Source organism: Vicugna pacos, chromosome 9, assembly GCF_048564905.1.
Source record: "Vicugna pacos chromosome 9, VicPac4, whole genome shotgun sequence".
Classification (NCBI taxonomy): domain Eukaryota; kingdom Metazoa; phylum Chordata; class Mammalia; order Artiodactyla; family Camelidae; genus Vicugna; species Vicugna pacos.
Window position 1 is genome coordinate 22,319,651 of NC_132995.1, and position 24,126 is coordinate 22,343,776.

Here is a 24,126-nt window from a genome sequence, read left to right on the forward strand (position 1 = left end):
TTGGAGATGGGATTCTCACTTCTGTAAATACCCAAGGATTGTGTTATTGGGCCTTGCTGATTTGACTCTATTCTTTAGAAAGTACATAATGTAGATATATTTTTCAAACATGCATGAATTTTTTCTTTTATTATTTATAGTTCTACCCTCTCATCTCTTGGTGTGACATTTCATGGAATCCAGGAAACAGTCCTAAGCAACCTGCCTCTTCACACTTCTCCGTGGTGGTTTCCTTCCCTGACTAGAAGAGGGTTTTGCATAGGTAATTTTGATTGCTCCCCTTCTCTTGGAGACTCTCTGTTTTTCTGCCCATCTCTCACCTGTCCATCTGTCCATTTCTCTACCCACTCATTCTTCTGACTTGTTTCAATAAGCATTTCAGGCAGCTTACAGAAGAACAGATACCAAATAAACAGGTGAGAAAATGGGGCCAAGTTCATACAGTGAGGCTAGGAGTTGAGCCTGTGTGAGAGTTGCAAGCGTGAGACACACGCCTCTGCCTTGTGACTTATAAGATAGACAACATCAATGTGCCTGAAGCTCCCAGCAGACACAGGGAAACAGGGTTTGTGGGAGATGCTCATTGGCTGTGAAAAAAATAAGTGGCTTAGTAGAAGCCCAGCCTTTCCAAGTACTAAGGCTTAGGAGAATATTTTAGTGTCTTCCAAAATCAGATTATTGCATCTTTTCTTTTTCAGAGTTTTATGTATATTTGGTTTACATTCTACGCCTGGAAATTTCTCCAAAACTTCTGCCCACGTGTGTCCCATGACTCGGGAATGGGGTGGTTCTGCTCATTGACGGGTGTTGGCCAGAAACGGAAAATGACAGCCTCAAAGGAGCCTGGGATTTATCAGTTATGTTTTGTCAGTGCTGTAGATTTCAGAAAATGCTTTCACCTTTTCTTTCCATCTGAGGCAGCAGCGCGCTCTCTTACCAGCATCAGGAGCTCAGGGCCACGGTATGGTGGGGGCTGACTGCACTGCCGTCAAGACAGCTGAGCTAGTCACTGCAGGTGTGGTTCTTTTACATACTGCAGTTCATGCTCTTTACTAGAATGTTTCAACAGGGAGTTAATTAACTGAGTTAATTAACATTTTATAAATATGATGCTTTGTTGAAAAGACAGTCATAGGCAGAATATAAGTTGTGATCACTTTAAAAATGGTTTCATTACTGAAATTTCAGTAGGAAAGATCCAGTTTATCTTATTTCCGCCTCTCTTTAAAAGTAACAAAGAAACAAGACAGAAAAAGCAGAGGATGATTTCTGTTCTTCCTCTCGGCTTGCAGGTGCCCTCACCTCCAGTGGCATCCATCCAGACACCAGCACTGACACTGGCCGTGCTCAGAACTGCCTCAGCCCTGAAGACACATCTGACAAATGGAAGGGGGCCGCGCCCTGTTACAGCAGGTGCTCTCACTTTGTGGGTCCTTATGTAACTGCGCGGTGTTATTCAGGATCGCCCTTTCTACACTTTGTGACGCTGCTGCGGTGTCTCCTAGTTATTTGTTTCTGTAAGTACTCGTGTAATTTTCCAATGTGTGGTACTAGACATCTAAAAATGCATTTTTCAGATGAAAAATAGTGTGTATTTAATATAAAAGTCTGAAAAAAGGGTCAAAAGGATCTATCCTGGTGCCAGTACTCAGAGATAATAATTAACACATTAACATCTATTTTCTGTTCTTTTCATCAGTGTGTATTACCTCTGTCATAAAAACCAGCGAGCAATGTGTGCCTGTATACTGTGTGGAGACCTCCATTTTCCATTCGGCTTATTACACATTTTTCTACAATATTCTATCTCCCCTGGCATGATTTTTAATGACTAGTATAGCATTCTGTCTTGTGGAGTCCTCGTCCATTTTACTTTGGACTTAAATAAACTTTTAAATTCCAAGTATACTTAACTGAAATTCTGAAAAGAGATCTGTTGTGGTACCGAAAGTCCCCTACTTCCCTTCCCCTTTTTTCCTGAGAGTAAAAACTGCTGACAATGTGGAGTATATATTTCATGACCTTTATGCCTATGTCATATAAATAAACACATACATACACGTATATGAGAAATCTATGTCTATGTGTGTGTATATATGCTTTATTGAAAAATAAGGCCATACTATATGTTTTCTGCAGCTCGGTTTATTCACTCAGGTATATATCACAGACGTCCTCTCCCTCCAGACTCACCCGGTCCTTTCAGATAGAGTAGAGGGTTTTCCTGATATGCAGGTTTGGTCTCTTGTGTAAGGACACCTTTCGTGGGAGCGTACTGTGGACAAGGCCTTGGACCACGCCGAAACACCGGAACTTTAGTGGCCACAGCTCACCGTGATTTACCGCATCATTGTCTTGATGGTGGACACTTAAGTTTTCTCCATTTTCCACTGTCAGAAAGGGTGTTTGACTGGCATCCTTCTTGTGCAAACATTCCTGTGATCTTGTATGAGTATTATTTTCGTTAAGTTTTCTGGAAATTTAGTCCTTGGATGTGACAACTACATAAATCACAGGCTCCTTTCAAGTGAATCTAGAAATTCCTTCTCCTGTGGGGCATGAAAAGATGTAGAATAACTTATGTAACCAATTCTCTATCGCTGGATATGATTTCACTTCAGCTTTTCTTCTCACCATTGTAAACAGTGCTGTGTAAATGCTCTGATAAGTACATCTTTTTGAACTGAATTTTTCTAAATGAAACGATTCCAAAATGTGGAGTTCAGCCTGTGTGTACACACGTTTTTCAGAGTTTACATATCCATTGACATGTCATCCTCCAAAAGATCGCTCACAGTTTGTTCTCTCAAAGATGGACACTAGCTAGAATATCTTTTAAAAATATGTGCCAATATGATGAGCAAAAGTACTTTTTCATTGTTTTAATTTGCACTTGATGACCAGTGAGGTATTGAGCATTTTTCACTCATTAGCCATCTGACTTTTAAAAAGTGAATGATCTCTTTTGTCCTTTGCACACATTTAAGTGAGGCAGCTTCTTGTTGCTTTGTGACAGCTCTATGTATATTATGAACATTAACCCCTTGTCTTCATCAACATGTATCAGAGAGCTTTTCCTTGTCATTTTTTGCCTTTCATTTTGTTCAGTAGGTTCATTTTTGTTGTGGCCCAAAATAATCTTAAGATTGTAAATGTCTTCTTTTTGGGTTTTATTCCTGATATTATTCTTAGAAATACTTTCTTATAATGGTATAAATTTCTTCTGTAGGTTTTTTTAATCTCTAAGATGGAGATGATGATGGTACTTGTTATAGTGAAGAGAAGTTGAATTAATATGAGCAAAGAATTATATTCGCTGTTATTAGTACTTTCTAATATTCACATCAGATTCTGTAATTTTTCTTGCGGTCATTATGACTGGAATAGAATTTGTTTTTTCCAGGGGATTCTCTGATTGTCCCAAGACAATTATTGAATTCCTACTTTGCTTTTTAACTTGAAATCCCACCTGTAAAGAATACTTATGTACACTAGAGTCTCTTTTTGAGCTCATGGTTTATTTTTATCAATCTTACTTTCTTACACTAGCACTATATCTTACATATTGTAAACATTTATTTAATATCTGACAGTGCGATTTTTTGATTCTCTTTTCGATCCCAAATTTTCTTGGTTAGTATTATGACTTTATTATTCCTGAAGCATTCTAATATAATTTTTCAAGTTAAAAAAAAAAAAGAAGTGCTGTCGTGGGATTTTTTAGTACTTTTGAATTATCTTTAGGAGAACGTACATTTTTACAAAACTGCTTTCCTCCATACAAAATGTTGATGTCTCTACTTTCACACCTCTTACTTTACCCCACAGTACAGTCCTGTACTTCCTCCATGTACAACATGGGCATTGTTTTTGAGTTTATTCCAGATTATTGTTGATGTTTTTGTTAATTATTTAAGTCAGAATTTTTTGCTATTGTATATTTTAGCTGTTAAAACTGACACCTAGGAAGGCAGATTCGGTTTGTAAATACTCACTTTGTAACTTCTCATTTAAAATTGTAAGTATTAAGTACTTGTTACAGAATCCTTTCTTTTCTGTTTTTAAAAATTTGTTTCCAAGATTCTCAAAATGGTCATAGCAAAGTAGTATAGGTGGGGACAGAGATGGAGAGAGGTAGTGTGGCTCATGTACAAACTGTGAGCACTTTCATGGCTGTGTTTACGCTGGAAAAGCCGCTGAAGAGTCCAGGATAAAACAGGGGTGGCTTTGTATGCACTTGAAAGCCAGCTTTCTTGCCTGGTGAAGCCTGGTGGGCGTGACAGGTAGATGATTAAGGTCGAATGGAGGTTATTGGCTGCACAGAGCGCTGTGTCTGAGAACTGGAGAATATCGCCATGGGAAATGCTTGGTGCCAGGAACAAAGGAGAGGAGCTGGGGACCCTGTGTGTTAAGGAATTTCCAGCCCTCGGAGTGGGAAGATCAGACTCTGCATTCAGATCTGAGTTTGAATTCATCCTCTTTAGTTTACTTGTCCTCTGACTTTTGTCAAGCTATATACCCTCTTTCACTTCCTGTTTTCTTATCTCTCAAAATAGGACAATTACAGCCTGCTGCTAGATTGTTTGATCAGGTTAAATAATTAGTGTCTATAAGATGCCACGTACAGTCACAAGCTCAGTGAGAAATGGGCTGTCACCTGTTCTTCTGCAACTCAGTGCTTGACAAGACATGTGGGAAAGCCAGTCCCTAATTTGTGTGTGATGCAAGTAGGAACAAAATTAATGTCTTGCCTTTCCCTAGCAGTATACTTACAGCTTTGCTTCATTTACTTCTTTCCTCCTTTCCTTTCCCCTTTCCCATCCTCCACCAATAGATCCTGAGACTCTCTCAGAATAGTAGATTCAAATTACTTTAAAGGTTGGCTCATCCTCATGAAATGATAGTAACATAAAAAAAATCTGTGCACATCCCAGAATACATTGTATTTGATTTACACACACACGTGTGCACACATACACACACACAATCAGGCTACTTTCCACTTGCAGAGGGATAAGGACCACTTTTTCTGAGTTTTCACTCACTGAGCTTGAGAACAATGTCTCTTACACAGACTTTCACCAGGCTTCGTGCATGGTGTTTTTAATTGAATTTCGGCTTTGTGGCCATAGATATAGTCTCCTAATAGAAGAGAGAAAGTGGAGACATAGACATTCCGCTGAGATATTGGTGTCATCATATTTTAGTTGGAAAGGACTTAAGACAGCATAGAGTCGTAATATTATATGGGTGAGAATCCATGATGTTGTAACTTGGACAAGAACATGGACCTTCTGCCGTCTTGTCCACAAAGGTGAAGAGGCAACTGGGCAGGGGATGGTAGGGATCCTTCTTGCTTGAGTTCCATGTTCTTGCTAGTTTTCATTGCTCAGTTGCCTTTAGTTTATGTCCATGAGGCCTCTCATGGGAAGGTCACTCTGTCCTGATAGATTGAGTTTCTTATCAGCAAAAAGCTCTGGACCCACTCATATTTCCCAGAGTTTTCTGCTGACCTGCTGACACTTTATATAATTGAGGCCTAAGAAACTACTGAATATAAAATCCTTATTGTTATTGTTTGCCCTCGAGTTCCATAGGAAGGGGTGCTGTCTCAGGCTATCTAAAGCCAGATCTGAACAAAGATAGGGTGACAGGCTGTGCTGCTGGTCCTCCACAGTTGAAGGGGATTTCCAACTTAGCTTTATATTCAAGGCAGATGAGTTCAAATCTTGCCTTTACCAGTTATTATCTTTGTGAATTTGGGGAGAAACTGTACTTTTTTGTGTCCAAATTTGTTTATCTGTAAGTTCAGTATTTATTTTAAGGTTTCTGTTTTAGAATTGAATGAGCTAATACTCTCATTTATACCTAAAATAGTGATCTCATGGTTCTATGCTGGTGCCTTGGTAGTTGATTACTAAGGGACTCCGCAGTGAGATTGGGGGTGGGGGACCCTGGATAATAGAGCTTATATTCCAGGATATGCTTGTAAAAGACTGGATGTGCAGTGGGTTTTTAGTAAATATCTACTCCTTTCCTAATCTGCATTGATTGTGTATATATCTTTATACTAATATATGAACAATTTTTATTGCAATTTAAATATCTTTGTAGTATTTACAATATCTATTTATAAAAATACGTGAAATAAAAAGATTTGAATTTATTTTCTTTTCAATAAGCAAAACAAAATAAAATAGAAAAGAAAAAAGTTTTGAAGGAGTAGAAATAATTTTATTTCTGTGGAATCAATTCCTTGTAATAGGTTTTTTGTTCATGTTGTTAAAAAGCATATAAAATTGATAGGTTGTGAAATACTGGAAATGAGGAAACAGTGGAGACATACTACCTCTAAGGCAGTCAATTTGTTACCAAGTCCAAACTCGTTCTGCTTGCTGCATGACAGGCCAATTAATCGGGAGATGAGATGTTGGAGTAAGGAAAAGAGACTTTATTTGTAAAGCTGGCAGACCCAGAAAATGGCATATTGTTATCCAGTAGAACTCTCTTCCCCAGGGCAGAATTCAGTCTCCTTTTATACTAAAAAGTGGCAGGGATGTGGCTGGTTGTTGCAAACTTCTTGCTGTATGAATTGTTTGTCCTTGAAATCCTTTGTTCCTGCAGCTGTCCATGTGGGTCAAATTATGGTGCCCCTGTGAAACCTCCAAAAAAAAGAAAGGTTATTCACTATTTTACAACTTGCCATCTATACATAAGTGTAGAAGAGCAAATATCCTTAAAGATCAGAGCCCGGAGAATAGACCCTCCTGGATATTTCAGGCTAAAGGTAACTTTCTTTTACAAAAGGTGCAGAGATAGCAAGTCTGAGCCTAGAAAACAAGGTACAGGATTAAAGCCAAATGAACACATCTAACATGGAGTGAAATTTGTTCTTTCTATTACAATTTCTTTTTCTCCCTCATAAATAATTTTAGTAAGAAACATGAGCAATTTTTTTATTTTTGCTTCTTAATAAAGGACTACAACTACAATTTAGTGAGCAGGGATGCTGTGCGTGCCTTGGTGTCACAGCAAACTCTTGTTGGTGGTGGTCGACCCTGCAACATGCCTGATGCCCCATGAGTGTTGGTGAGGGTCCCCCTAACCAGGGGCTCTATTCAGGAACCACCATATGCGCGTTGACCTCTGGCACCTCTTTTTCAGCTGCAGGAAATTTTTTCAGATTCTATGATAGAAAAATCACTCCAGCTAGGGATAATCAGGGAATAAAGGAAGAGGAAAAGGGCTTGAAGTTGAGTAGAAGAGAAAGACAGAAGCTCAGGGAGCCTGGGGGCTTGGCAGCGCTGCCTCGGGAGAGAGAGGAGCAGAGGTGTGGATGGGACCGGCTACGGAACCAGCTCCTGCAGCTTTCCCTGCACCCAAGCCACACAGCTTTTAATAGGGCCCAGGACTCTCTCCTGGCTGGATGTCACCCTGGGCAGAACCTTGAGAATCGAAGGTAAGGGGTGGGCAGCACTCACCTAGGGGGTCACTGAGGACTTTGGTCAAGTCCACATTGACTTTTCCAGTCATGTGCCTTCATCTGTTCTTTATCTCAGGATCTGAGAAGCAGGAGCAAGGAACTCAGGGAGAGATCCAGGAAGATATCTGACTGTGTTAAGAGACGACAGTCACAGTGACACTGGGAGCGAAGACACTTGCAGCAAAGTAAAATAACTTCACAACTATTGCATCAGAGCTGCATGTGTGAGAGAGCCTAAGCCTGTCTCAGAGTGCAGGGGACAAGCGGAATGGAATGGTAAAATTAACACTGACAATTGAAATTTTGTTAAATAGCCTGCTACTTTTAATTTTATCACTTCAATGTATGCAGGTGTATTTCTATGAGCATTTATAGGTTCACACAACCCCACCAGCCCCTCTTGCCCCCATGGGGGATGGGATTTCTCAAGCACAGTGCCCCTCCTGCTTGCTTGGGCCACGCTGCGGGTCCTCACCTGGGGCCGGACTGCTACAGTACACTGAGTCCCCGAGGCACGGCCTGGGATACATGACAGGAACAACTGTGCTCTTGGCTGAGGGCCTCCATTTCCCCCTGCAGTGTAAGAATGCCGGTGACTCAGTTAGAAGCATGCATCCAAGCCGTCCTTCCGTGTCATCACCATCTAGAAGCGGTGCCTGAATCTTCTGAATTTCTGCAGAATGTGGTTTACAATCACCTTGAACAAGTGAGTGTGTGTCCTCTTTCAAGTGGAGGAGTTACTGCCGTTTTCCTGGAACTTACTCACCACTAGTCCATCTGATTTTTCTGTGCTAGGATTCAGTATGGCCTGCTAATAACTCTGCAGTCAGATCTAGAAACCCTGATGAAGAGGATTATTTATTTTCTTTCTTTATATGATAGTATTTTACTTTCAAATTTCTGAGTTTTCAGTTCTTGGAGGAATTTTTTCGGGGGTTGGAGAAACAACTTTGCTCTTACCATCTTTGTGACCTGTTGCTATATGCGTCTCACCTGTCTTCTGTCACTTGCGAGGCGGTACTATTTTTGACCCTGTCCGGGTTGTTCATATTTTAAAACATAAAATCTGTAAAAGTACAGTCCCTTTTACTCCGAAGACATTCCACAAATACTCCTTTAATCTGGGTATGGTTTTAAGAAGACACAATAATTAGAATATATACTTGCAGGTTGCCAGTGCAAAATCCCCAAATTAATAGTCGAGCTCAACATCTAAAATCTTTCTAATCTACCATGGATTTGTATGGATAAGTGAAGTAGTTTGCTAAGAACTCAATCCCCCCAAGCTGATGCTCTGCCAGATGGTGGAGCCGAGGGATGAGGGTGTGTCCTGCCCTTCCTGAGCTGACAGTTTCATGGCAAAGACCTTCACCAGGTGAAGAAATTGAAGTTTCTTCTAAGAACAGTGGGTCTGAAATGAGTCCAAAAGCGTGGGAGAGACACAATCACATTTGTCTCAAGTAGGGGAGAGTGGCTGTGGGGCCACTTGGGAGACTCATGAGTCCAGGTGGGCAGTGTTGTTGGCTTCCACTTGAGCGGTGGGATGGTCAGTGGGTAAAAGCGAACAGATTGAAGGCATGTTTAGATGGTAAAGAGGAAAGGATCAATGATTTCTGTGAAGGTAGCATGGAGTAAGGCCCAGGTTTCTGGGTGGATTAATGAGTTAAATAATGGTCCTGCTGTGTTCTGAGGAGGGAAAGCAGCAGAGGGAGTTCTGGGGGAAAACTGATGAGTTCAACTGTGGGTAAAGTGAAAGGCTGTTAGATGTGTGGTCTGGGAGCTCTGGTGAGAGCCAGTAGTGAGTAGGGGGCGGGGAGAGAGACTTTCAAATCATTTTGTCTTATGAAAATACATACAAGAATGAGTAATGACACAACCCCTGTATATTCTGGATTTAAAACCCAGTAACATTTTGCTATATTGACTGCAGGGGTTCTTAATTTTTTAGTAGAAATAAAATAAATAGAATCAAAATAGTGGAGTTAATGAATATCTTAGAGTTGATGTGTTTCCTTGTATGTATTTTGATATCTCATCTGTTTATAAACATAATCTACAAAAAGTTAACTTGCTTAGCATAAGAGTTAAACAGAGGGACGTGACACACTCTGTTGGGGGTTGATGGTGATTTCTTGGGCAAATTATGTAGCCTCTCTGTGCCTTAGTTGCATCTTCTGTGACGGCCCCTGGGCCCCTCATCACAGCTGATTTCCTAGACTAGATGTTGGGAGGGAGGCTGCTGAAGGGAGTAAGAGGTGGCAACTGCTAGGGTCACTGAAGAGAGAGACAAAAACAGATTAAAGCCGAGAAACTGAGTGCTAATACCCTCAAAGGAGAAAGAATCCCTTAGTTTTTTGAGCCACTTAGCCTAAGAGAAAGAAAATCATGTGGATCCAAAGCTCTTGAGCATATGAGTATTGTGGGTGGGAGGGTGTCATCAGAAAAGGGTTGAGAAAAGGTCTTTTGGTTTCCCTTTACGTTTCCAGTAAGGATGAGGTGCAGAAGAAAAACCACCCGTTTCACTGTAGAAGGTGCTGTTTTGTGCGAAACTGACCGAAGGTTGGAAACCATTCATCAGTGGTGCTGGCAAAAGAAGAGACTTCTGGATTGGGTGGGGCACTTGCTGTGACTTCCAGGTGACCTGCTGGCTGGGGGCTGTGAGGCGGGCAGTAGGTTTGCAGTGTGACCTGGGTATAATCCCTGGCAGTGAGGCTGCTGATCTGACTAGCAGAGCTGGGCAGACACCGTCCTAACGGGGCTGCTCGGGATGAGGCCTGGGACACCTGCCATGCTGAGGGCGAGAGGAGAGCTCCCCTGAGGTTGTGTCCCTGTGAAGATTAGAAACGTCCTCCTGCAGGGGAGGAAGAGCCTCTGAGCAGCGGGCCGGATGCACAGGCAAGACCAGCCTGAGCACGGAGATTTCAGGAAGCCGGAATTCATACAGGCCCGAACAGCCTTGTTCCTGAGAAACTGGAGGGAAAAGATGCTGCAAATGCAGGCTAAGTTCAGACACTATTGTGTGTCATGAGTGATAGGAAAAGACTGTTCAGGCAGCCACGAGAGAACCCTGTGGTTGTCCCAGTTGGGCGTCACACAGGAGGGAGGAGCAGAGTTATATACTTTGCCACTTATTAGCTGTGTGACTTTGAGCAATATCACCCCACTTCTCTCTATATATATCTACATCTGTAAAGAGACACAGTGACAAGCTCGTGTCATCAGAATGCTTTGTTTAGCTCTGATCCCCTTTGTCCAGTCCTGTCAGTGCTGCCCTGCAAGGTTCTGCAGCGGCTGCTCTTGCCCTGTGATGGGAGGGCATAAAAGGGCATTGTAGCACCCGAGGGCAGAAAGGGGTTGCTTTAAAAGCAGACATGTAGCCTCCTGCAGCTGCAGACCTGCAGGCAGTTTGGTTCATGGTCGTGGAGAGGACTTTGGAGGCCTTAGCGTCGTCTTAAGACTTGTTTTCCCTTGGGGACCTGATTTGCCTTTGCAGATTAATGTTGAAGATTTGGGCTTCTGGCAAAGCTGTTTTCAGAGATGGGTATATACGTAAAATATCATATAAAATAAAATGATTTATTTAACGTGTGCGACTTTGCAGCTGTTGGGTAGAGCTGTGTTGGCCTGGTCTCCACGGAGGACACCAAGGGTCAGCAGAGCGTGCGGGAGGGAAGGCAGCCTGCAGTGCTTCTGCGGGGGGTTCTCCCCAGCATGGTGCTCTGCTGAGTTGACTCTTCTCTGAGTTTGGTTGCCAGAGGAGCAGACAGCAAAGTAATGAGTTCTGGAGGGATTGTATAATGACAGGAAGAAATAGGAACCTGGAGATTTTCTGGACTAAAACACGCTTTTGGTTCCTGATTCAGTGTGTTCCATTACAGAATTGATGAGTTGTGTCTATTCTGGGACTTCATTGAAATAAACGTTCAGCCTAAATGTTAAGGGATTTGGTTTATTTGGCTGGAGGACTCAAGCCGGGATGACAGCCTCTCAGATCACTCTGAGGGACTGCTCCCAAGAGGTAGGGGAGGAGCTAGGATAAATAGAATCTTTACAACAAAGATCAGGTAATTGGAATAATAAAATATTGCTTGTTATCTAAAGAAAACCAGATATCTCAAGTTCAAGTATTTAGTGGTTTTCTATGTATGGTGGGAAGCAAACATTTGGGTCATTGAATTCATTCCTTTGGCAAGCCCCTGGCTATCTAGGGCCAGTATCCTGTCCTTTCTTGCACTGAGTCTGCTCAGAGGGCACCACTGTGAGTGGCTGAGAGGCCGGGCTGTAGGCATGTACTCGCTGGGGGTTGGCAGCAGCCGCTGATGACTCGGATTCAGCATTCTTTGTTTACTGTCATGGTTGCAGTATTTTCATGCACATTGTAGTATTTTCATTCACAGTGTTCCCCCTTGGTCCTAAATTCGACCAATATTTTGAGAGACATTTCATGACCAATTTTGTCCCACGTTTCTAGGATGGCTCATTCCTAGTTCAGGTGAAGTATCTTCTGAGTTGCCATTCAAGGTGTTAGTTTTTTTTATCAGACCCTGTTGATACTAAAAGTTCTCTGGATCACCTGTCTTACTACTCTATTATGATCCAGGAAGTGTTTAACCTTCTTTGCTCATTCCCATACCTAGAATCACACTATTATATTTATTTTATTCAGGGTTATAAATTTTATCTGTTTCTTCAAGATGTTTAGCCATCATCAATCTTGTGGGCCTAGTTACACATTGGGAAATGTAACAGACAACAATTTTATAAAATAGACAGGATATAAGTAATACAGCTAGTAACGTTAATAAAGTCACGAGTAAGATTTTAATAGTCGAGAAGTTGTATTTTTGGGTTAAAATTTTGCTTGTGTTTCTGAGTTTGATCCTATGAGAAAGTTCATATTTATGGTCAGGGTCAGAGCAGGTATTAATTGGCCAGTTGAAATCTCCCACCTTGTAAGATCAACAGTGGCCTAAACAGAACTATAATTTCTTTTTAGAATAATGTTTCTGAGGGCTACCTAGTTAGAGCCTTGTATTAGGGAAACCCACCAAGGTAACACAGAAGTACTAGACATAGGTAATTTATCATAAACTTAACAAGTGGAGTAGTTCATAATCAAAGGTTGGAGAAATTATCAAAGTAATTGGTATACAGTCCTGGTCCGGTGTCTTGGGTCAGCAGTCTAGCTCAGATGTCGTCTTCTTCTCATCCTGGTATGGAAGCTTTTTCTCCATTTGGGCATTGTTTTAAGGTGAGCAGCGCTCTATAGGCCAGTGCACTGCAGGGGCTGTTTCAGATAGGAAATGAATCCGAGACTCCGTTTCCTTCAGCTTTGGTGTGTATGGTCTAGTTAAGAGTATCTGAAAAAGGGTCTTTCCATTCAGGTTGGAGACAGTTCTTTAAGTCATGCCTGTTGCAGTATGTATAATCCCCTGGCTGCAGGTCATGGGGCATTGGAATTTTACCCAAGGATAGATTACTGAGCTTCAGAATCAAACCTAGAGTATTCTTTTCATAATTCAATTAAACTGTACAGCAGTGTGACATAACAGCAAGGAATGATCTGGGAAGTGTCTTAGTAAATATGGACCTCAATTAACAAAACTAGAATTTAATATCGACTAAAATATAATTTTTTTCTCTCTAAAGTTACCCTCAGTTTTCTCAAATATAGCCAAATCAAGATTAATTTCTTTACAAATTAAATCTGATTATTTGATCATATAGGCTTTTTAAATTGACTGTGTTGGAAGTTTTAATACGGAGTCTCAGGGTAGAATGTTAATAAGGTTTTCTAAGGCCAAGAAAGCCACGTCAAGGCTTTTCATGGATTTTTGCCTTACAGAATTAGGTAAATTCTTTTCTCTTTAAAATCCTTAAAATACCTTTATACTCCTATATCTCTTAGGAGATGATCTCCCTAATTTGTCTGATAGAGCCACTGGGGACCTAAGTATTTTTAGTCTTTTGAGGGATCAGATAGAGAGAAAAGATAACTGTTCCAAATCTTTATACATAGTTATAATTTATCAAATTGCTGTGAACCATAACTAGCTTAAGGAGAAGAGATTCTTTATGTCTGGGAAACAGGTTAAAAGGCAGTAGTATTTCAAACAATATCAAAAATTATAACCATATTCAGCTGGTTAATCAGTCCCATGTAAATAATTCTTTTAATGAGAGTTTTCATTAGAACTTTAAAATTTCTTACCCAGTTTAGTTCAGTGCTGTAGTTTGAAATTTATTAGAAATCAGTAAATCTCCTTGAAGAGAAAGCATTTTGCAAAACCATCAGAAGAAAACAATTAACTGTCTATAAATGACAAAAGATTTAAAAGCATGGTTAAACACCGTTACACTATAATCAATAAAGAAACCTGTTCACTATACCCATAATTATCACTGGTAACATTTCAGATAAACCAGAATTTTAGGGAGTCCATATAATTTCTACAATACCTATATTAATAATATTTCTCATTCAATATAACCTTAGAAGTTTTATGATTCATTTGACAATTCCATGTTATTTAAAATGCCAAATGAAACTTTATAGTTAAAAATCTCTCTTTGGGATGTTTCAGGGGCCTCCTGTAGCATCCCAAACTTAACTAGAGATTAAAAGAATTTTAATTAATTAAATTAATTTTTATTTAATTAATTAGAATTTTATATTTGGGGAGCTTTTTGAAAGATTTCAGAACACTTGATCAGATAAACATATAGATCACTGTAATGTAGTACTAATTCATTAACAAGAAAATATGTCAAATGTAAAGGCAGAACAGATCAGCTAAGTGGTATAAGAAGTTTTACAATCTGTTACTGAAAGTGGATTAATATTTTAAGAAAATTTTTTCCTCTTAACAGAGAGAAAACCAAATCTAATCTTGTTCCAGCTAACTTCTAAGATTCATTTACGTTGCCCAATTTGATTCTAAACTTAGCCAATTCTGACCACGTACAAAACTTTCCTCAGGGTTCCTTTTCCACAAGCCTTCCACAGCTTTCTATACTTATATTAGTGTGTCCCTTATTTTGTCTTCCATTCAGAGGTAACCAGCTTCAGGAGAAAGTCACTATTTTTCATTAACAAAGTATTATTCCATTCTTACATCTTCCTTTACGCATTTATATTACTTTCCTAGGATACTGAGATCATTCCCTTACTAATAGAGACTATTTCTGTGTGATACCAACCATTTATTAATATTTCTAAACACCTTTAGTTTCACTGTAAGAGGAAGTTAAATGTTAAGTAATTCATATTTCAATCATTTTATCTGAAAATGGCATAGATATTTAATAAAATCTTGTCATTTAACTTAATTTAGCACAACTCTAGAATTTAAAGATATCAAACATTTAGAGATTATTTTAAGCATACATTTTAAAAATATATTTTAAATATTTACCCAAAGCTCTCATCTCATTTGCATTTAATTTACTTAAAATTTTACCACAGCACATTACTGTTATTTTTTTTTGACAAATCTGCAACAGATATAACAGGATCTTATTTGACTTTCATTAAACCTAGGTACAGTAAAGGTATTATAGTTAAGATGGATGATTTTAAAGATGTCTATATTAGAACATACTTAAACTAAACAATATCAAATATTACCTTAATATTGAATATTTTCCAATTCACATGACACTGAAAGTCAATTTGTTAAGTTTTTATTTTAAAAATACTTAATTTTTAAGCTCTTATATTTTTACATCATTTAAGCAGAGCTCTTTGACTTCGAAATTTTTTTTTTTTAGCAGTAGAAATATCTCACTTCTATAATCTGTATGCAGGCTTATAAACATACAAAAGCTAGAGATCTCATAGCTTCACTTTAAAACTTACTTATATTTATAATAATAGTTGGAGTAAGCTGAATTTGCTTGCTCAAATCACTAAGGCTTACTATTTATGAAACAGATAATTAAGATTTCCTCACAAAGTCTGAAGGACCCGTCAGAGTTCTGAGTTCTAAAATGCCAAAAATTTCATGGCCTCAAGTTTTATTTCGTTGAACTAATTAGGCTCAGTCCTAGGTAACTGTTTGTTGTATTTATATTTCTAATCTGCAAGACAAAGACACTCTCTTCCAGGTCCCCAGATAACTGCTCTGTCACCCAGACCCAATTTTATCTCCTTAATTGGCATTTTTGTATCAGTGAGAAGAGCTGTAAACAAAGAATTCCATGTTTTAAAACTAAGGTTTTCTTTATTTTGTCTTCCAAAGCTTGCATAAGACATTTATTAAGGTCTCTTTTCCTTGAGTTATAAGTTAAACCCAGGGTAAACCTATATTTTTTTTTTTAGCTACTCAAATTACTTTTTAGATTTACGTTATATTGGACGTCTCAAGTAACTATATTGGTTTCCTTTAATTTGTTCAATTAATATTTTCAGAGGGACAGACATGTGCCCAGCCTTATAATACCAAGAAGCGGAAGCGTTTTTCCACTGAAACATATCTATCCCACAACATAAGCAAAAGGTTTATATAAAGACCATCTAAATATACCAATTTCACAAACTTTTATCTCAATTTTATTAAATCTTATACCTTTAATTTTTATATTTATTAAGTTTAATCAATAATTCTTATTTCTAGAAGGAGTGACAGAAACCTATTTTTTGTGGGTGTACATTGTATATAATTTTATAGAAGTGTCTAGGATGCCCAAGTTTCAGCCAAAGAGCTTAGGCCCTTCTCGATTTTTAATTTCATTAATTGGTCTGTTGTCCCAATCCTTGATCAAGTATTTCAGTCTACATATAAATATATTTTAAACTGTGGTAAATAAAACGGACTTGTTTGAACTTTAATGTTGGGGGGGAGTAGGTGAACTCTTTGGCCCTTTTTTTTTAACTTTACGTAGTGTAGTATCAAAACCCTTTATGTAAATCCAAAAATGTCCATTTTATTTATCTCATTCAAAATAACCATATAAAAATATTTATCCTTTTGGGATAAGCCACTTATCTGTTTTTTTGACATTTTTACAATCCTTTTTCCAGTTATTCAACCTAATTAACATTAATTATACTAAGTTTTTATTAGCATCTCTAGAAACATTTATCAGAAAGGAAAAACAAAAATGTAGCTTTTCAAACCAGTTATATTTTTATATCTGAGTTCTTAGGTTAACCATTAGATATATTTTTCTGCATTTAAACTTTATTTTAATAGGTACCAATAAAACAGCCGTTTATAATGAGATCTCTTTAAACTTTCACCAATTAAAAAGTTTTTCCAAATTAAAAAATCCATCATATGGCCATCAATTTATATATATATAAATATATATATATATATATAGTGATTTTAAACCAATAAGATGAAGAGGCCCTTCCACATGAGAGTCGGGGTGTTGCCTAAATAAAATTCAAAGGTTTACTCTCCAAAAGCTTAAAGCCTTCGTGGTCCAGGCTGATGCAACAAAGTTTAAGATGGCAAAATATCTGAAAATTGGTACAATCAAAGAATTGCTTAGAATCCCAATTTATTTGCGTGGCCACCGTATGTACACAATACTTGAACCTTTTGTATGGCAGAGTCCAAGGTTTCCTTTAAAAACTAAACTAAACATATATATACTTACATGCACACACTTAAAACATCCAGAGAAAGATAAAACGTTTACATTTCAAGGACACAGGAAGAGAAATCCAAGTTCCCACTAAAGGGGATTTTGTTTTTATAAGTTCAGAATGCCAAAAAATGTTTTTATCAGGCCTGGTTATTTCCAGAGTGAGTTTTTTTTTTTTTTCTTATTCCCGATTAATGTTGTAAGTTTTGTATGTACATAAATCTGGCTGGGGTTTTACTTGGAGACTGGCAATCTGTCATTTCTTTTTCTTTTCTTTTCTGTTCTTTATTTTTTTTTTTTTGAAAGTTCTATTCCCCATTGTAAGGTCGGGTTCTCAGAATAAATTTGCTAGTAAGATTTCCCACAGGGACAACTCTGTGGCATGAAGTCTTTGTGTCTACCACTCCTGGAAGATTCCCTGTCACCCGAGAATGCTGTTACCAGCCAGGAGGATGGTCCAAAATTTGGAGTTGAAAGTTTCCTCATAAGAGTTTTACTTTTATCCTGAAAAATTCAATGGAGGTAACCAAATTGAGGAAAACATTAGACCAGCCTCTTACCTAACCACTCAGTCCTGAACCCAGTGTCTTTCAACTTGGACCCACTCAGGATGTCTCCACTGGGTGGGTAATTCACCTCAGTTTCTTTCAACTGGAGGGCCACGTACCTGGATACACCGCCAGATAAAACTTAGGATCATCAACCAATATGTGAGATCTGAGAACCAGGAGAGACTCAGCCAAATTCATCTGGACCCCCCGAGGAGGCGGATGAGCACAAAGGGCCACTGCTGGTACCAAGGCTCTGGTTACTTGGAGAGTTCAGGTGGAGAGAAATCTGCTGTGGTGCTTCATGGTGTCCAAAACTGTTGACTGAAATAAACGTGCAGCCTAAAAGTTAAGAGTTATGTTTTATTTGGCGGGAGGACTCGAGCCAGGATGACCGTCTCTCAGAACTCTCTGAGGGACTGCTCCCAAGAGGTTGAGGAAGAGCTAGGATATATAGGAGCTTTACAACAAAGACCAGGTTGTTGGAACAATAAAAGATTACTTGTTATCTAAAGAAAGCCAGGTATCTCAAGTTCAAGAATTTAGTGATTTTGTATAAATGGGAGGAAGCAAATATTAGGACTCACTGAATTCATTTTTTAGACAAGCACCTAGCTATCTCGGGCCAGTAGCCCGTCCTTTCTTATTCTGAGTCTGCTCAGAGGGCACCATTGTGAGTTGCTGCAGTGGCTGGGCTGCAGGCCTGTCCTCGCCGGGGAGTGGCGGAAGCCTTTAATGACTTGGTATCAGTATTCTTTGTTTACTGACATGGTTGCAGTATTCTCATTCACATTGTAGTATTTTCGTTCACAGACCGAATATGGATAATCTGCAAACTTGGAAAGCAACCGAGATGGAATTACTGCAGATACCTTCTGCTTTAATAAGCCGTGTGCAAACATAAACATGGAGGAAGCATACACTTGGATTTGGAGGTGTAGGAAAGGGATCCTGCACATTGCAGGAGAACGCAATGCAGAATTCCTTAAGTCCAACTTTCTTTACTGTAGTGGCTTCTGAGAACAGTTTATGGTAATTAAACAACATTGACAAACGGTGGCACACATTGGTTTTAAGAGATGGCCGGCTGCAAACTTTTATATTGGACAGGTGGAATTCATAGGCAAGTGGTCAGGTGGATGGGAGAGAGATGGAGCCAAGGCCTGGGCCCAGATTCCGGTTCAAATTGCCATTTCTTCACCATAGGTCCTTGGAATAGAATGCATACTCTCAACCTGTTGGTGAATCTGTGAAATGGGCATGATAATATTCATTTCTTCCTGGGATTGTTGTAAGATCTAAAGAGTATTATAGCACACATGAAGCATTTAACACCCTGGCACTTAGCAGTGTTCACTGTGTGGGGCCGCCCCGCTTAGCGTGCGTCAGAGCCGTAAAGGCAGCATTTGTCTGTTGAGGATGCACTTGTAGCCCCTTGGCTAGGTTGTGAATTTGTTGATTTCCTTTAATACTTGTAACTCTGTGTGACATGGGCAGTTATTTTCATGGACAGATGAAGAATCTCAGGGTAAAGAAGACTGTGTAATTTGCCCAAGGTCAGACCATAATTTTGGGTGCAGGGGCCTCAGTTCAGCATGGGCCCCTGGGCCTTCTGCTCTCTCCGTTCAGCACCAGAGCCAGATATGGAGTTGGCTGTTTCCCTGCCCAGAATATCCGGCAGGACCCAAGACACACCTGGCCCTGTGCTGCTTGAGCAAAAACTCCGGAGGAGAGGGAGTTACAAAAGGGATAAACATAAAAACATACGACAGCAAACTGTGATCAGCTCTGAGAAGGAAAGGAACACGTCTCGCCGTGCAGAGCTGGCAGCTTTCCCGTCTGGGCTGCTCTGGGGGTGTTCATCTCAGCTAAACAAGTTCTGCTGTTGCAGCAAGGCAGGAAGGCAGGGCGCGTGTGGGCAGGTAGACAGGGCCTCATTGATCGTACTCATTCCCCATTAAGCGGCAGCTTTCACGGGCACTTACCTAGTAAACATTGGCCATAATCTTCACGCAGTTTGCTTGGTAGTTTTATTGACCCCAGCTTTGAGATGAGGTCATTGAAGCTGGGGAGTTTGCTGCATGCCCGTGGTTACCTTGCAAATACCCCCACTGGTCTTTCAACCTAGACTGGTGTGGCTGTCATGCCCCATCCCTGTGAATGGCATCGTGTAGCTTCTCCCAAGTGGCCCAAATGACTGACATTGATATGCTTAATTCGAAGGAAATGGTATGTGGCAATAAGAGAAAAAGGTAGTAAGAAATTGTTTGGAATACAAGAAAAAAACCTATTCTTCCCCAGCTGGGGGAGCGTAACCTGTATCACCCACCCTAATCACTGCCTGTCACCTCCTCCCTGAGGATTCTGTGTTCAGAAGCCACTCTGAGCCTTGGGAGAACATTTTTCCTCATGACACTTTTGACTAGGACCCGCGACATCTCTGTCCCTGGTTAACACTCTCTTCAAAGCCGTTTAAATTTTTTGCAGGTTCCTTCACTCTGATGTAAGAATACCCTGTATAACTTCTTGATGCAGCTCCTTAATGAAGATCTTGTGATGGAAACCTAGCCAAAACTGGGATGTATGCACATAGTGACTGCAACTTCAGCACATTGTGAGTTCATAATCAGAGGGGTGGGTGACTCAGGAAAGGCTTTTTTAAGGTAACAAAGGGAAAGTGAAAGGACGCTTGCTGTGTGAGAAAGAAACATCTCGGTCACAGCCAGCAAGACACCTGTGTTCATGATGGGGTGTGGCGAGTGCAGAGTTCTCACAAAGAAAGAAGTGATGTGATGGGAGGGAGGACAGTTGGGTAATTTATTGGGGAGGAAAAAAGTGGGCTGAACATTTCCTGGTTGAACAAGAGGATTGTGACATGACGTGCTTGTATTTTGGAGAGAAGGGTTTTGTGGGGACAGGCCTAGGAGTACGCTGTCTGGCTGGGGAGTCAGCACAACAGAGAAACACAGAGAACCGGGCAGACCCCAAGGCCCAAGCTGGGGGAGAGGCTGCCCGTAAATTGGAACCCTGGAAGCTGGTTCTGTCCCTTAGCTGGGGCCTCAGACCTCACTTCACAGCCCAGTCCTGTTGATACAAGAATAAAAAACGTTGGGCATGAGAAGGGCTGTGTCCGAGGCTTTCGTTGAGCCCCTGGGATGTGCCCCACCAGATTTTGTTCTTTGACTTCATGCAGTAAAGAATTCAAGAGCAAGCCAGTGTTGAGTAAAGGTATATATATATTCAGACAGATACATTGAAATGCAAGAGAAACGTCACGAGGTGTGGGGGTTTCATGCACAGATTAGAAGTAGGTACACACCCCACAGACAGAAGGTCTGTCTTCTCCAAAGAGGGACAGAGAGTGGTGACCGCGAGGTGGCGCTGTGTTGCTTGTTTTCTTGGGCTTGGTGGTTTCATATGCTAATAAGTAGAAGGACCAGCCTTAGGGCAAGGGGCTAGGATTCCCAGGGAGTTGGCCATTTCCCACCCTTTGACCTTTTGTGGCTATCATTGGGACTGCCATGGTGCCTGGGGCATGTTATTCACCAGGTTACTATTACAATGGATGTTTACTGAATCTCAAGATCTGCTAGAAGTTAAATCTCTTCATCCTGAGCCTCAAGGCCTATTGGGGGTGGAATCCTTCACCATTTTGATGTCAATTGCTGCGGCCTTCCTTGAATGGCTGTGCTCTTCCCCCTTCCATCCTGTATCACTGTGATGACACAAAGACAGCAAAGGCCGGGCCCTAACCGTGCTCCTGCATTTAGGGGCAGGAGGTGTGGTGTGGGCTTATGATGACTCTGAGTGGTGAGAAGGATGTTTCAGATTTTCCCACGTGAGACATGGGGACTTACCAGCAGCCTCCCCAGATTTATCTCACGGGCATTATCGCTTGTGTTGTTATGGAAACAAAAGGCCAGCCAAGAAATAAGAATCACACAGAGGGTTGGAGTACTGAGATTTATTACGCTGGCGGGCTCAGAGGGGTTTCTTTTCCAAAGCTCTGAGCACCTCCAAGACTTGCACATGAGGTTTTATAGGGTTAATTACAAGTATGGGGCTATTACCCAATAAGGCTCAAACAACAAAAAGCAAGGAATCAGTACACTGAAGCTTATCAATTTGGAACAGATCACGTTACTGACAACTGTTGACCTTGGATTTTCGGGTTAGCTTATTAGCCCAGTAAACTAACACTAAACTTCAGATTTACCAGGTAGCCCAGCAAAACTTAGATCAGGAAACCGACACTTATCACACTTTGATTTGTGACTTAGCTTGTTAGCCCAGCTGTGGTTTTCCTTCAGTGTCACTTATCTTTTGAATTTTTCTTTTTTTCTTTTTTTTAATATTTAATCCAAATTTAATATCAGGGCTCTTTGGGAAAGAAATTTCTCTTTTTCTTTTCTTTGGTGATCTTTTAGGGGGGCAGTTAATTAGATGTATGAACCTGTTAGTGGAAGCCCTGGGGCTTCAACCCAGGACCCCGTGCACGCTAAGCACACGCTCTACCACCCGCCCCATCATCTTTTCTTTTTGGTTTCGCTGCCAAGAATCCTACAGCTGAATTTCTAGTCAGCCTTAACACTTGCCCTGACTTCATGGAATCCATTTTTATGAGTTTACTTCCCCCTGGTTTCATTTAAGTATTGAATCTCCAGTTTCTCTTCACTCTCCGTTTTGCATTTTTGTTGTTATGGTTGTTAAGCTGTGTTTAACAGAATTGTTTAAATTCTCTTTTAGCAAGAGGCTGAATGTAAATAAATATGTAAGCAAACAGCACAATTAAATGCTTTTATACATTCTGAGCTGTTTAGTAGTAACTTAAAAACCGAATTGAATATTAAAGTGATAGCATTTTAAAAATATTTTTTAATTTTTCATAAAAATATAGCTGATTTAAAATATGATATTAGTTTCAGGTGTACAATAGATGCTCCATTTATAGTTACTGTAAAACATTGTCTGTATTCCCTGTGTTGTAAGATACATCTCTCTAGCGTGTTTACATTACATGTTGCAGTTTGTATAAGAAAGTTGGGTAACACAGAGTCTGGAACGTGGCTGTGTATGACTCAGGTTCACGCTCACCCTGCCTGTCAGAGCTCAGGCCTTCACTCCTTTCTGCAGGGGAGCGAGTGGAGGCAGCTCTCATCAGCGCTGTCACCACCCTCTGAGTGGCAGTGACAGCAGTGACTGTGTGTGGACGTGCAAATTGTTTTTCCAAGAGCTTTATATGCGTTTCTGCATTTAATAATTAAAGCCCTCCTGTGAGGAAGCGTTTTAAGTTTTTAATGCATAATACATTTTATTTTGATATTGATAGATTTCAAACCTCCGGAAAATTTACAGGAGTAGTACAATAAACGCTTAGATACTGTTCACTTTAAAGGGCACTATTAGGATTTTTGTGTCTGGCTTATTTTAGCATAAAATTTCAAGGTTCATCCATAATTGTAGCCTGAATCAGTACTTTATTCTTTTTGCTTGATAATATCCTTTTCCTTTTTTTTTCGTTTTTGGTCTATTTAAAAATATTTTCATTGAAGTCTTGTTAGTTTATAATTTTGTGTTAGTTTCTTGTGTACAGCACAACACTTCAGCTAAATAGGAACCTACCTGTATTCATTTTCATCCTCTTTTCAAACATGTTACTATAAGATATTAAATATATTCTCCTGTGCTATACAGTATAAACTTGCTGTTTATTCTTTACATACTCAGTATCTGCAAATCTTGAACTCCCAGTTTATTCCTTCCCACACCCTCTCCCCACTGGTAACCATAGTTTGGTTTCTATGTCTCTGTGTCTGTTTCTGTTCGGTAGATAAGTTTATTTTTTTGTTTCTTTCTATTTTTTTTTTTAGAGTCCACATGTGAGCAATCTCATATGGTATTTTCCTTTCTCTTTCTGGCTTACTTCACTTAGAATGACATTCTCCAGGTCCATTGATGTTGCTGCCAATGTCATTATTTTATTATTATTTTATGGCTGAATAGTAGTCTATTGGACAAATATGCTACAAATTCTTTATCCAGTCATCTCTCAGTGGACATTTCGGTTGCTTCCATGTCTTGATATTGTAAATAGTGCTGCTGTGTACATTGGGGTGTAGGTGTCTTTTTCAATTAGGGTTCCTTCTGGATATATGCCCAGGAGTGGAATTGATGGTTCATATGGGAGGTCAATTTTATGTCTTTAGAGGAACATCTATACACTTTTCCACAATGGCTCCACCAAACTGTATCCCCACCACAGTGTAGGTGTGTTCCCAATTCTCCGCAGACTTTCCAGTATTTATTGTCAGTGAACTTCTGAATGATGGCTATTCTGACTGGTGAGAGGTGATACTTGATTGCAGTTTTGATTTGCATTTCTCTGATAATGATATTGAATATTTTTTCATGTGGCTACTGGCCATTTGTACGTCTTCATTGGAGAAATGTTTCTTTAGGACTTCTGCCAATTTTTGAATTGAATTGTTTGTTTTTCTTTCT

At 39.9% G+C, this 24,126-nt stretch overlaps 1 protein-coding gene across 1 annotated transcript in view; it reads left to right on the forward strand.

The window, feature by feature from the left end:
• The window catches only part of LOC140698396 (uncharacterized), a 126,306-nt gene that overhangs the window by 88,810 nt on the left and 13,370 nt on the right, over nt 1-24,126 (forward strand). The window contains exon 12 of the mRNA XM_072968735.1: nt 1,293-1,413. Coding sequence (XP_072824836.1) covers nt 1,293-1,413 — 121 coding nt within the window. The remainder of the gene's footprint in view (nt 1-1,292; nt 1,414-24,126) is intronic.